The 13,266-nt window shown below is 42.6% G+C and overlaps 1 protein-coding gene across 1 annotated transcript in view; it reads left to right on the forward strand.

Moving 5' to 3' along the window:
• Positions 1-4,644: 4,644 nt before the first annotated feature.
• The window catches only part of LOC101736032 (E3 ubiquitin-protein ligase MARCHF8), a 28,772-nt gene continuing 20,150 nt past the window's right edge, over positions 4,645-13,266 (forward strand). Inside the window, exons 1-2 of the mRNA XM_004923401.4 lie at positions 4,645-5,382; positions 6,136-6,246. Coding sequence (XP_004923458.1) covers positions 4,739-5,382; positions 6,136-6,246 — 755 coding nt within the window. The 5' untranslated portion in view covers positions 4,645-4,738. The remainder of the gene's footprint in view (positions 5,383-6,135; positions 6,247-13,266) is intronic.

A 13,266-nucleotide genomic window follows, 5' to 3' on the forward strand; every position in this document is an offset into this window, starting at 1 on the left:
TTCTCATCTTCAACAACGCTGAGGTACTTGTGCAACCTTAATTTCCCTTGATAAGTAATTTCGTACCTGACATTAAAACAGCAACGCTGTAAGCACAACAACGGCGGACCACTAATTAAATTTAAATTATTAATCCCTTTAATTATTTTCTTCCAGTCCTCGATTTTAGAATAACAACTGAACGCGTATTTTCATTTAAGGCCTTCTGTTCACACATAGCTTTTATATGCGGATACTGAATGCAAAACAATCCTTGAAATTACACTGAAATCGATTTAATTGTTAAGTAACCGACCGGCTAAGTGATTCAATTTCTAAAAATATACACTTTAAAACATGAACATGCACGCAACTGTATATAGGTATTACCACGTCACAAAAATAAGAAACCTTGAAAAAATAATAGGATTATACAAAACAGACTAAGAAAAATTCATTCTTCTTCTTTGTCTCGGCCTTATCCCACTAGGTACAGGTCTAGGTCGGCACAACGATTTTTTTTATTCCATTCTCTTCTATCAGCCGTCATCTCAACACTCACTCCTTTCTCCCTCATATCGTCATTCACACACTCCATCCATATCTTCTTCGTTCGACCTCTTCCCCCTCTATCTTGTACTACCATTAAATTTCTACAACTATACTCGTTAAAATAAGAACCCTTGAAGGACCCTAGAAAGATTAATAGAATTTTTAATAGCAAAACCGACTAAGAACAATTCATTATTTATTGTATTAGCGGACATATTTACATGTGAATTGTAATTAGTATCCAAAGAGCGTAAGCCAAAACAACTATTAATCATAGGATGTTTTAATAACATCCACAAAAGATTCCAATTTTCTCCATGTACTGCTGATGCTGGGCGTTTTATTTAGTCTAAGAATCTGATGAAGAATCATATGACTCTGTGGCAACATAAGTTTTATAAATTGCCAATAGAAAAGCCCAAAGGCACTACACCGAGTCTTGCACTGTTGGATCTATATAAAGTTATTTAAACGTGTATGTCAATCTCTGGTACCCAGACAAGGAAAGCTAATTTTAAGTGATTTGTTCCCAGTTATTTATTCATTAATTATTCAGGCAGCATCACCACCTAGATTTTACGATGTTTGGCCAATTCGTTTTTTTTCTCCTACCTATGCTGATAGCCTTGAGAGACTATTTCAGCTTCTCCTTAACGTGTAGGTGAGCTCACGGGGCTCAAACCGAGAGTGTTGCTAACACTGGCCCTAGCAAGAGCAGTGCTTCGCAGAATCTACCACCGGATCGGAATCGCGACCCACTGAGAAGATTCGGCGAGAAACTCAGTGGGCTCGTGCGACGAAATAGATTGTTTTCTCTGTTGGATGTATATATTTAAGCTTATATCAATCTCTGGTACCCATAACACAGGAAAACATAATTTGGGGCCTCATGATCGTGTGTGATTTGTTCCCAGTTATATATTCATTATTTATTTTTTATTCAAGGAGATCACCAGCTAGATTTTACGATGTTTGGCCAATTCGTAATTTGCTTTGTTTAGCCTGTTCGATACGCTATTATGTGGACGTAATCACAATTAAGTTATCTATCCGTAATCTAAATATTTAAAAAAATAGAAATTCCGTATAAATCGTGGAAGGAATCGCCAACTTTAACCAATTTTCCTTTTTGGTCGAGCAATAATTAAAGCGGTTTTCCCACCTTTATGAAGTAAGCGAAATATTTTAATTAGGCTGTCCGAACTCACACGGCCGATGCGAGACGTAGCGGAGTTCATGCAAGAGTGAACCAGTCTCTGAATAACTTCTTACTTATGACACATCTCAGAGAGGAAGCGAGTCCAGTATTTTCAACTAATGTTACTAGTTATAGCTACTAGTTAGTATTTTTCTAGAATCTGCTTTATAACAATATAAATGCTCTGCTTACAGCGAATTGCTTCGTGAACGCATCCGTTTGTCCATAAAAGGCGTACAATATTTTTATAAGCCGGAACATGTGCTATCTATTTATTCGTAATAATAATTATCATAGCGTTATTACTTAAATTTATAATATTGACACTAAATATTGGTTAGAGTTTTGAAAAATCAATGCTTCAACACCCTCGTTTTCATTTATGAATGAAACGTGAATTTTCTCAGGATGACTTTACCTTAATCTAGTGATTCTCAACGACCTGTAACAACATTTTTATGTGAGGCTTAAAGTTTACCGCCCATTTTAACATATACATATATATATTATTTCTAACTATAAAATTTTATACAGTATTCACAGGTAAGTAAACAACTTTATAGTTATCTGTTTCGTATCTTCCGTGGAACGTTGAAGTAATTAAAAATGTGCCGCTAGTAAAAGTTGAAAATCCCTACCATAGTCTACGGTCTATAAACTGTCTGCCTCTGCCAACCAAAAAGCAACCTAAGCGTAAAAGAAGAATAAACCTACAAAAGTACTTCCGCATCTAAAATATTAGTATCATAATATTACAAAATATCCAATTAAATTCAACCGAATATTCCGTAATCCTTGTTACGTCAAAGATTAACCTTTTGTGGTATCGAAAAGGCACGTTTGCAAAAAAAATCATCAAAAAAACTAAATTTAAAAATAACAGTTTTTTTTCTTCCCCTTCGCATAAAGCCGTCCAAAAGTCTCACGCGAGCGCATGTTTGACATCGAGCACGAAAGCGCTGTACTCCAATTTGTGATTACAGCGCTTTTCCCGCAAATACGAAAAACCTAAGCGAAAAGTACGACACGAGAACCTGTGAGTTGATTAAATTGTACGTATAAAATATAAATCGCTGATTCAATGTTGTAAAATAGAGAGATAAATCTTGTTGTACCCTATCGCTATCTCTGTCACTCACGTTTGTGGGTCTTAAAAGTTTTTGTTCTCAACGTGCGACGATCTCTTTCAGTTCTCTGAGTGACGCGATTATCCCGGGATTCGAATCTTTTTTGAGAGATTACTGGCAGCCCGGAGGCCTTTCCATGTTTTACCAGGACAGGTGGGCGAGCAACAGCTCAACCAGAAGGGGTAGGATTTGCTAACAGCTACCCGAGCGCCTCCAAAGGAGACCTAACAACTCGAGAGTAGCTGCTTCGCGAATAAATCTACTACCGGGTCGGAATCGCGAGAACCGCTCAGAAGATCCGGCGAGAAACTCAGCGGGCTGATGTTTAGGTTAGGTTGCAGGTTGAACTTTTTGTCGAGTTCGACGAGTATGGTTACCTGGGTAGGAACTACTCTACCAAATTTTGGCAATTATGAATCTATAAAATATATCCGCAATCAGCGTTCAGTGAAAGTTTTTGACTGACCAAGCATATTTTGCAGAATAGAATTTATTCAAATTTATTTCCTACTTATATTTAGGAAAATCCCGTAATGCTTTCCTGTTACAAGTCTCTAGTACATTTAAACTAAATTAATGTCTCTATTGCGCTTGAGGCGGCACTGGCGTCCATGAGCTACGGCAACCACTCACCATCAGGTGAGCCGTATGCTCGTCTGCTTACAAGGGCAATTTTCTTTATTGCTTAGGTGGGTGGTCAAGCTCACAGCCCACCTGGTGTTAAGTGGTTACTGGAGCCCATAGACATCTACGACGTAAATGCGCCACCCACCTTGAGATATAAGTTCTAAGGTCTCAAGTATAGTTACAACGGCTGGCCCCACCCTTCAAACCGAAACGTATTACTGCTTCACGGCAGAAATAGGCAGGTTGGTGGTACCTGCCCGCGCAGAATCACAAGAGGTCCTACCACCAGTACTAAAAAAAAGCTTTCCCGTAATTGTCAACACGTTGTATTAAGCAATACGAAGTGTCTCTAAAATAGTTCTAGGTATATAATATTATAGTATTTTCCGTGGTAATGTAAACAGCTGACCTAAACCACGAAAACTGTAAACCATCTGAAATGTCGGAAATAATAAAATAAAAATAATAGTTTAAAAAAACTAACAAAATACGCTTTTATAGAAAATCGAACTAAAAAAAATAGAAAATAAATTTCAATAAATTTGAATTAAAAATAGTGTAAGAAAAAATAATTTTATTGTAAAAAAAAGCGTGGGGTGCATGGTATCAGTAGTCATAAATATATTATGAACAGCCTCACGTTTTTTTGGATTTTCTATAATAGCGTATTTTTTTAGTTTTTTGAAACTATTATTTATTTGTCATTTTTCAGTTGAATTTCAATAAAAAATTTTAATATTGAATCGTCATCGGTCCTTAATAAGTACGCCAAATTTCGAGTTAATCCGACGTTTTGAAGGGGGTCAAAATCATGTTCAAAGATTCCGTTAAATACTAACTATGTATGTTAGCTGCGTCTGCTGTATGTTACCTTCTGAACCTAATAAAAGCGTATTAAAAATAATAAGACCGATATTAAGCCGTAAAACTGATTTCGATTAGGTTTTGTATTAGTTCCAAAATGATTTGATTAGCTAGTGAACAAAAATTCACTGATCAAAACAAAAAGCGTCTCAGAGGAACGTTATATTAAAAATATTGAGAAATAAGAACATCAAATTATTCTCGTCTTGAAGGCAAACTATTTTAATGGAATCAATCGTCCGATATCCTGTAAGGCACACTTAATACTCTTTTTTGTCGCATTGACCTTACAAATATGACAATCATTTTTTAAACTTCAAAATTCTCATGTCAGACGCTGCATTTTGTGTAAATACATAAAATATTTCCAATTTAAAATGATCAACGATTGATGGATAACCAAACGCAGAAAGCTACAGACACGACCGCGGATGAAACAAAAACAATAATAGTAAATAATAATGAAAGTGCAAACGAAGTGTCGGAGAATGATAACGCTGGACCGTCATCGGTGAATGAATTACCGGGATCCGTACCAACGGTTCACAAAACTGGAGTTTCCAAATCAGAGCACAACATCCGCCAAATAGTAACAGTCAAAGATGTATCGAACGCTTTGAAATCGATTAGCTTCAACCCAAACGCAGACTCTAGAGCAAATAATGAAATTTTATCAAAGGACGATCCGGCGACTTTTGTTGATTTAAAGAATTTTATGGCTTCATGCTTTAAAGGAATAAGCGAGAATGTAGTCGTTGCTGATATACCAAATGTACACGCTGTTACCAGAATCCAAAACGACACCCAAGTCTTAGCGCCCTTGAATAACAACGATGCTCGAACCAACGAAATCATACCAAATGAAGTCATAGTAACTGCAAAAACCGAAAATAAGCTGTCGAAACTTGGTACCGATAAGAAGAAAACTTCTGGTGGCCTATCGGAAAGATCTGATTTGGTTTTGGCACAAAGAGACTCCATTTCGAGTATTGGTTCAAACGTTTGCAGAATTTGTATGACTCGCGGACGGGAAAGGTTAGCATTAGGGGGTAATGGAGAATCGGTATTTGTTATTAGTTTTAGTTTGAGATCGTTATCTGTATGTTTTTCGAGAATACTTGCGTTCAGAACGAAGTTTTTCATATTCCTATTATCCTTTATTGTCCATTGACTTAACATAAGTGGAATTGGTTTAATTTTTTCGGTGTCGTTCGTGTTTTGGGAGACTTTTATGGTTAATGTTAGTAAAAATACATATTTAATGCATTCTGTCTTTTAAGGGGTACTATTTTTTATTGCTTTGGGTTAAGGTTGCATAGGGCATCTGATGGTTAATAGTCACTGTCGCTAATGGACGTAAGCAATGCCAAAGGCACAGCGAACCTTCTTTGACACCTCTAGGGATATGAAGAGATCATCTTGTACAATTTATCAGAGCACTTCCCATGGAACATACGTTACAAAACACAGAGAGAAGCAAAAACCCTTCGCAGATCCAGAGGTTTCAACCGATCTGTGAAAATGGAATTATCTAACAATCAACCTATACTAACAGTCAATTACCAAACATTATTGTTGTTATTTTTGTACTGAAGGCTGAAAATTTAAATGATTATTTCAAAATTTCGATTGTTATTAAGGACGAGGTTCTAAAGGTTAACAAAACAACAAATAAATTTTCTAATAACCTAAGAAGTATTTACAATAAAACGCAAAATAACTTGGTACTTGCCTTACATTCGATTACATCTTTAACATCCAATATAACTGGAACTATTAATGTTTTAGGCTAATCTCACCTTGCAACTGCAAAGGATCCCTGGCAAACGTACATTTGACTTGTCTTGAAAGATGGCTGAACCAAGTGGGGAGAAATCATTGTGAGCTGTGCGGTTTTAGGTAAAGTAATTTTCAAGTACCGATAATCGAACGATGCATAAGCTGAGTACCGTAATATAATGGTTTTTGTGGCACTAATTGTAATCAGTATAGTTTGGATCATTACTTCATCAATAATTCTAAGCTTTATATAAAAAGAATTGTTTTAATCTCTTCGGGAACAGACGGTTCAGTGACTTCAAACGGAGCTGCTTGCTGCATAGGTTTAATTAAACCACTTTTACGATTTAATCTTGTGTTTTTTATTGTCATTATATTCTTTATAAACGCTTTAAATACTTTACACTTTTTGTGATAGCCGATGGATATAATATAATGGCAATAAAAAACACGAGATTAAGCCGTGAAAGTAGTAAAAGAAGCATTGACCTAACTCGGTGATGCGATAGTTAGCGCTTCTGATTGTTCCTAGCGCTTTACTTTAGCGAGACCTGCATGAAATTTAACCAATAAGAACTATCATTATCGATGAATCTATTTAGAGAGAAATATTGCGAGCGAGAAACTCAACAGTTTTAGTAAGCGTAGTTGAAAATTATTCGATAGTAAAATTCGTTGAGTGGATTTCGATTTACGAACGGCAACCAGACCAGCATTGCGAAGCATTGCAGATTTCAATTTAATCCAGCCGGCAAACAAGCGAAACAATTAATATCGGAACTGGTACCGCCGGGATATTCGATTGTAAAAAGTTTCCTAGCGTACTTGAGTGTTGTTTGCAACTAACTCTCGTTGCGCAGTGGACGAGACTTATTATTTATTATTCGTTGCAATAATTTCATAAATAGATTTGATTAAGCTGTTGAATATTGAGGTAATTTAGTTGAAGGCAAAACGTGTACGCTAAGCACGAGATAGCTTGATGATCTTGCCTATTTGTGCTACGAAGTGACTTTGACCTTTCATAACACTATTTTAATTATTGCTTAGATACTTAGACACTTAATACCCGATTGACGAACTCACCTCCCGCCTGATAAGTAAGTTAAGCAGTTACCGGGGCCCAAAGATAGCAACAACATAAATGCCGTCACATACCTCGATAGATATAAGCTTTATAGTACAACGTGAAGTCGTCGTGGCTTAAAGGATAAGACGTCCGGTGCATTCGTATGTAGCGATGCACCGGTGTTCGAATCCCGCAGGCGGGTACCAATTTTTCTAATGAAATACGTACTCAACAAATGTTCACGATTGACTTCCACGGTGAAGGAATAGCATCGTGCAATAAAAATCAAACCCGCAAAATTATAATTTGCGTAATAACTGGTGGTAGGACCTCTTGGGAGTCCGCACGGGTAGGTACCACCACCCCGTCTATTTCCGCCGTGAAGCAGTAATGCGTTTCGGTTCGAAGGGTGGGGTAGCCGTTGTAATACTGAGACCTTAGAACTTATATCTCGAGGTGGGTGGCGCATTTACGTTGTAGATGTCTATGGGCTCCAGTAACCACTTAACATCAGGTGGGCTGTGAGCTCGTCCACCCATCTAAGCAATAAAAAATTAAAAAAGTTTCTCCCACCCTTCAAACCAAAACCCAAGACTGATTTACGGCAGAAATAGCCAGGGTGAATACGCAGACGAACACGCGATCCTCAGAGAAGTTGAAAGGCCTAATAATATCGTAATACGGGTATCCTAGCCTTAAAGCCAAGAAAATTCTTTGTGGCAGTAAAAGATAAAATCGTAGGTAGGTAGCAATTTGTGCTGAATAACAAGCTCGCCCTACAAGCAGTAAACTTGGGGCAAAAGCAGGAAGGATTTGGGAAGAAGTTAATTATGTTGAGGGTGATATTACTACACATGTTACAGCGAACTCAAAACAATATTTCTATATCTATATTTCTCTTTGAAGAAGACATCATAGAGAAAGTCTTTCACCGAATTAATGCTCTATAGACCGTCAGAATGTTGCAACAAACTTGTATATATGCAAAGTCATCTTTACATCCACTTAACATCATCCTTCTTTTTTTTTTTTTTTTTTTATGATTGAAGAATTACTGGTGGCCCGGAGGCCTTTCCAGTTTCACCAGGACAGGTGGGCGAGCAAAGGCTCAGCCAGGAGGGGTGGGATTTGCTAACAGCTACCCGAGCGCCTCCGAAGGAGACCTAACAGCTCAAGAGCAGCTGCTTCGCGAATGAATCTACTACCGGATCGGAATCGCGACCCGCTGAGAAGATCCGGCGAGAAACTCAGCGAGCTGATTCATGGGTTAGGTTGCACGGCGAACTCTTTGTCGAGTTCGACGAGTACGGTTACCGAGGTCCCTAAGCCTGCTCCTAGAGCTGAAGGCGTCTAGTGCGAAGGTTATTGGATCTGATGGATCCGTAAGGACGTGTCTAGGGCGTCGACGGTGACTGGCTCCTGCATGATCAGGATTCGGGGAGTAGTCAGCGGCGGCTACGATAAGGGGATTATCATGACGCATAGCCTTATCGAAGTACCGTTCCGACGCTGACTTCATGTATTTCTGTATAGATTCGAGGCCCAGGTCGTCGTGTAGGTCAACGTTCCTCACGAACCACGGAGCTCCGACGGCTAACCTGCAAAAGCGGGATTGTAGAGATTGAAGGGTGTCTATGTGCGTGCGGGCCGCGTGAGCGAACACCACACTCGCGTAAGTCATGACGGGCCTTATGCAAGTTTTGTAAAGTGTCACCTTGTTCCGAAGGGACATTTTACTCCGCTTACAAATCATGGGGTAGAGTCTACCGAGAATAAACGCGGCACGGTCACGGACTGATTTTATATGCGGGCGGAATGTCATCGATGCATCCAGGGTAACGCCCAGGTACTTGACCTTCCTGGCCCAGGGTATGGATTGACTAAAGAGAGTAATCGGGGGTGTGAGATTCCTCCTCCTAATACGGGAGGAAATCCGTGTGGAGCTTCCCCTCTGAAAGAGCACCGCAGTACTTTTCGCTGGGTTGATGTCTATGCGCCATTTTCGGAACCACTGTCCTAGGGCTAGGGCTGCGCTCTGAAGCTTCTTCGCGATTAGGGACTTGTTTCTACTGGAATAGTAAACAGTCGTGTCGTCGGCGAATAAAGCTAAATGGGTCGGCGGCGACCGGGGAATATCGTTAACGAATAAGCTAAATAGGAGGGGTGAGAGGACAGAGCCTTGCGGGACTCCAGCTGTGAGAGGTCGTGGGGAGGAGCGGGTTCCCTCGACTCGATATCGAAAAGAGCGGTTCGACAAGAAGTCCCGTATGATGAGCACGAGACTATCCGGCACGCCCATGTTGAATAGTTTGAAAATCAAACCGTTGTGCCAGACTTTGTCGAACGCTTTTGCGACGTCGAAGAAGAGAGCTCCCGTGTATAACGGTTTTGGTCGATTAAGCCCCACAAGAATGTGCTCCGTGAGGCGGTGCACCTGTTGAACGCATGAGTGATTTGTACGGAATCCGAATTGTTCATCGATGAGAATGCCCTTGGATGAGACGAAGTCTCTGAGGCGTTTGTAGAGCAGACGCTCATACAGTTTGCCTAGAGACATGAGGAGGCTAATCGGGCGGTAGCTCGTCGGATGATTTTTTGGTTTACCGGGTTTATGTATGCCGATAACGTCCGCTTCTTTCCACACCGCGGGAAAGATACAGTTCGCCATAGCGGCATTGAAAATAGATGCCAACATCACGATGAGTTGGACGGGTAGAAGTTTAATAACGCGGTTGGATATACCGTCGGAACCGGGAGCCTTGCGAGGACGTAGGTCTTTGATCAAGTCTTTAACTTCCATCGGGGTGACGGGTGGTAACACATCAGAGGGTGGCAAGGAGGCTCTGCGTTCTACCTCACTGTCTACTAATTCTACATGCACAGGGTCCACGGATTGAGTGCTGGGCGTGCACTGGGTTTTTTTTTTTTTTTTTTTTTTTATGATTGAAAGTTTACTGGTGGCCCGAAGGCCTTTCCAGCTTCACCAGGACAGGTGGGCGAGCAAAGGCTCAGCCAAGAGGGGTGGGATTTGCTAACAACTGCCCGAGCGCCTCCGAAGGAGACCTAACAACTCAAGAGCAATTGTTTCGCGAATGAATCTACTACCGGATCGGAATCGCGACCCGCTGAGAAGATCCGGCGAGAAACTCAGCGGGCTGATGCATGGGTTAGGTTGCACGTCGACCTCTTTGTCGAGTTCGACGAGTACGGTTACCGGGGTCCCTAAGCCTGCCCCTAGTATTAGAGCTGAAGGCATCTAATGCAAAGGTTATTGGATCTGATGGATCCGTAAGGACGTGTCTAGGGCGTCGACGGTGACTGGCTCCTGCATGATCAGGATTCGGGGAGTAGTCAGCGGCGGCAACGATAAGGCGATTATCATGACGCATAGCCTTATCGAAGTATCGTTCCGACGCTGACTTCATGTATTTCCGAATTGATTCGAGGCCCAGGTCGTCGTGTAGGTCAACGTTCCTCACGAACCACGGAGCCCCGACAGCTAACCTGCAAAAGCGGGATTGTAGGGATTGGAGGGTGTCTATGTGTGTGCGGGCCGCGTGAGCGAACACCACACTCGCGTAAGTCATGACGGGCCTTATGCAAGTTTTGTAAAGTGTCACCTTGTTCCGAAGGGACATTTTACTCCGCTTACAGATCATGGGGTAGAGTCTACCGAGAATAAACGCGGCACGGTCACGGACTGATTTTATATGCGGGCGGAATGTCATCGATGCATCCAGGGTAACGCCCAGGTACTTGACCTTCCTGGCCCAGGGTATGGGTTGTCTAAAGAGAGTAATCGGGGGTGTGAGATTCCTTCTCCTAATCCGGGAGGAAATCCGTGTGGAGCTTCCCCTCTGAAATAGCACCGCAGTACTTTTCGCTGGGTTGATGTCTATGCGCCATTTTCGGAACCACTGTCCTAGGGCTAGGGCTGCGCTCTGAAGCTTCTTCGCGATTAGGGACTTATTTCTACTAGAATAGTAAACAGTCGTGTCGTCGGCGAATAAAGCTAAATGGGTCGGCGGCGACCGGGGAATATCGTTGACGAATAAGCTAAATAGGAGGGGTGAGAGGACAGAGCCTTGCGGGACTCCAGCTGTGAGAGGTCGTGGGGAGGAGCGGGTTCCCTCGACTCGATATCGAAAAGAGCGGTTCGACAAGAAGTCCCGTATGATGAGCACGAGACTATCCGGCACGCCCATGTTAAATAGTTTGAAAATCAAACCATTGTGCCAGACTTTGTCGAACGCTTTTGCGACGTCGAAGAAGAGAGCTCCCGTATATAACGGTTTTGGTCGATTAAGCCCCACAAGAATGTGCTCCGTGAGGCGGTGCACCTGTTGAACGCATGAGTGATTTGTACGGAATCCGAATTGTTCATCGATGAGAATGCCCTTGGATGAGACGAAGTCTCTGAGGCGTTTGTAGAGCAGACGCTCATACAGTTTGCCTAGAGACATGAGGAGGCTAATCGGGCGGTAGCTCGTCGGATGATTTTTTGGTTTACCGGGTTTATGTATGCCGATAACGTCCGCTTCTTTCCACACCGCGGGAAAGATACAGTTCGCCATAGCGGCATTGAAAATAGATGCCAACATCACGATGAGTTGGACGGGTAGAAGTTTAATAACGCGGTTAGATATACCGTCGGAACCGGGAGCCTTGCGAGGACGTAGGTCTTTGATCAAGTCTTTAACTTCTATCGGGGTGACGGGTGGTAACGCATCCGATGGTGGCAAGGAGGCTCTGCGTTCTACCTCACTGTCTACTAATTCTACATGAACAGGGTCCACGGATTGAGTGCTGGGCGTGCACTGGGTTTGCAATGTATCGGCCAGCAGCTCTGCTTTTTCGTCATCATCGAACGCCGCGAGTCGGCCTGAGGGGCCTACGAGGGGGGGCATAGTTACTACCGTATCCGATTTGAGAGTACGAGCTAAGCGGTAGTAAGACCTTTGGGAGGGCGCGAGTCCTTCTAAGAAATCAGACCATCTGGCATCTCGGACTTCGGCGATGCGAGACTTTACGTCGCGTTGTAGGGCACGCATTCGAATACGATTTTCCGCGGTAGGATACCTGTCGTAGGCGCGTATCGAGGCGTTCTTAGCTCTAAGGAGTTCCCTAATATCGTCGGACAATTTGAAGCGGTGAAGGAAGTCCTCCGCTACAACTTGTTTCGATGACCTATCTAATGTCGAGGTGATGTGTGACGTTAAGATGTCTATGGCTTCAGCGGTATCCTGAGGAGACGGGGTAGAGTCCGGGTTAAACGGGAGCGATGGTGGATCAGATTCAGCCAGGCTGATGCCCAGCGTGTGCCAATCCACCACAGTCCTCGTGACGGGAACGGAATCGGGAGCGCGACCGAGCTTCATAACGACGGGACGGTGGTCTGAATCTAACTCTGAAACTACTTCGATCGAGTGTAAGCGCAGAGTTACGTTTTTTAATAACGCTATGTCGAGTATATCCGGGCGATGCGCGATATTTAGCGGGTAGTGAGTCGGGGTTAGCGGAGCGACGATATCGAAGGCGAGATCATCGACTAACGCGTCAAGCCGCCTGCCATTCGGGGTTGTGGTGTGTGAGTTCCACCTGATGTGTTTACAATTTAGGTCGCCCGCCAGAATGACAGAGCTCCCCATACCGAGCAGCGCCTCGATATCACTGCTTAGAACGATCTTATCCGGTGGAAGATAAACGGACGCGATAACGATCGGCGCGTGTCCCGTCAGTGAGATTCGGCACACTGATGCTTCGATATTAGCGAGCGCGGGAGGATCGAGCGGGACGCAATGCAGGGCTCTTCTATAGTAAATGACGGTACCACCACCACGGGCAGAGAGCCTGTCGTTCCTGACCATGTTATAGTTCGCGATTTTAGGGTCACGGCGCGCGGGCTTAAGTAGGGTCTCCTGCACTAAAAAGATATCAATTTGATGGTCACGCAAAAAGTCAGAAACCTGATCACGTTGATTTGCGAGACCGTAAGCGTTAAAAAATCCTATCGTTACGGATAGGGGCTTTATTCTACTTATATACGCCATTGATTACCGGCGGAGTGAGGG

This window comes from Bombyx mori, chromosome 28 (assembly GCF_030269925.1).
Source record: "Bombyx mori chromosome 28, ASM3026992v2".
Classification (NCBI taxonomy): domain Eukaryota; kingdom Metazoa; phylum Arthropoda; class Insecta; order Lepidoptera; family Bombycidae; genus Bombyx; species Bombyx mori.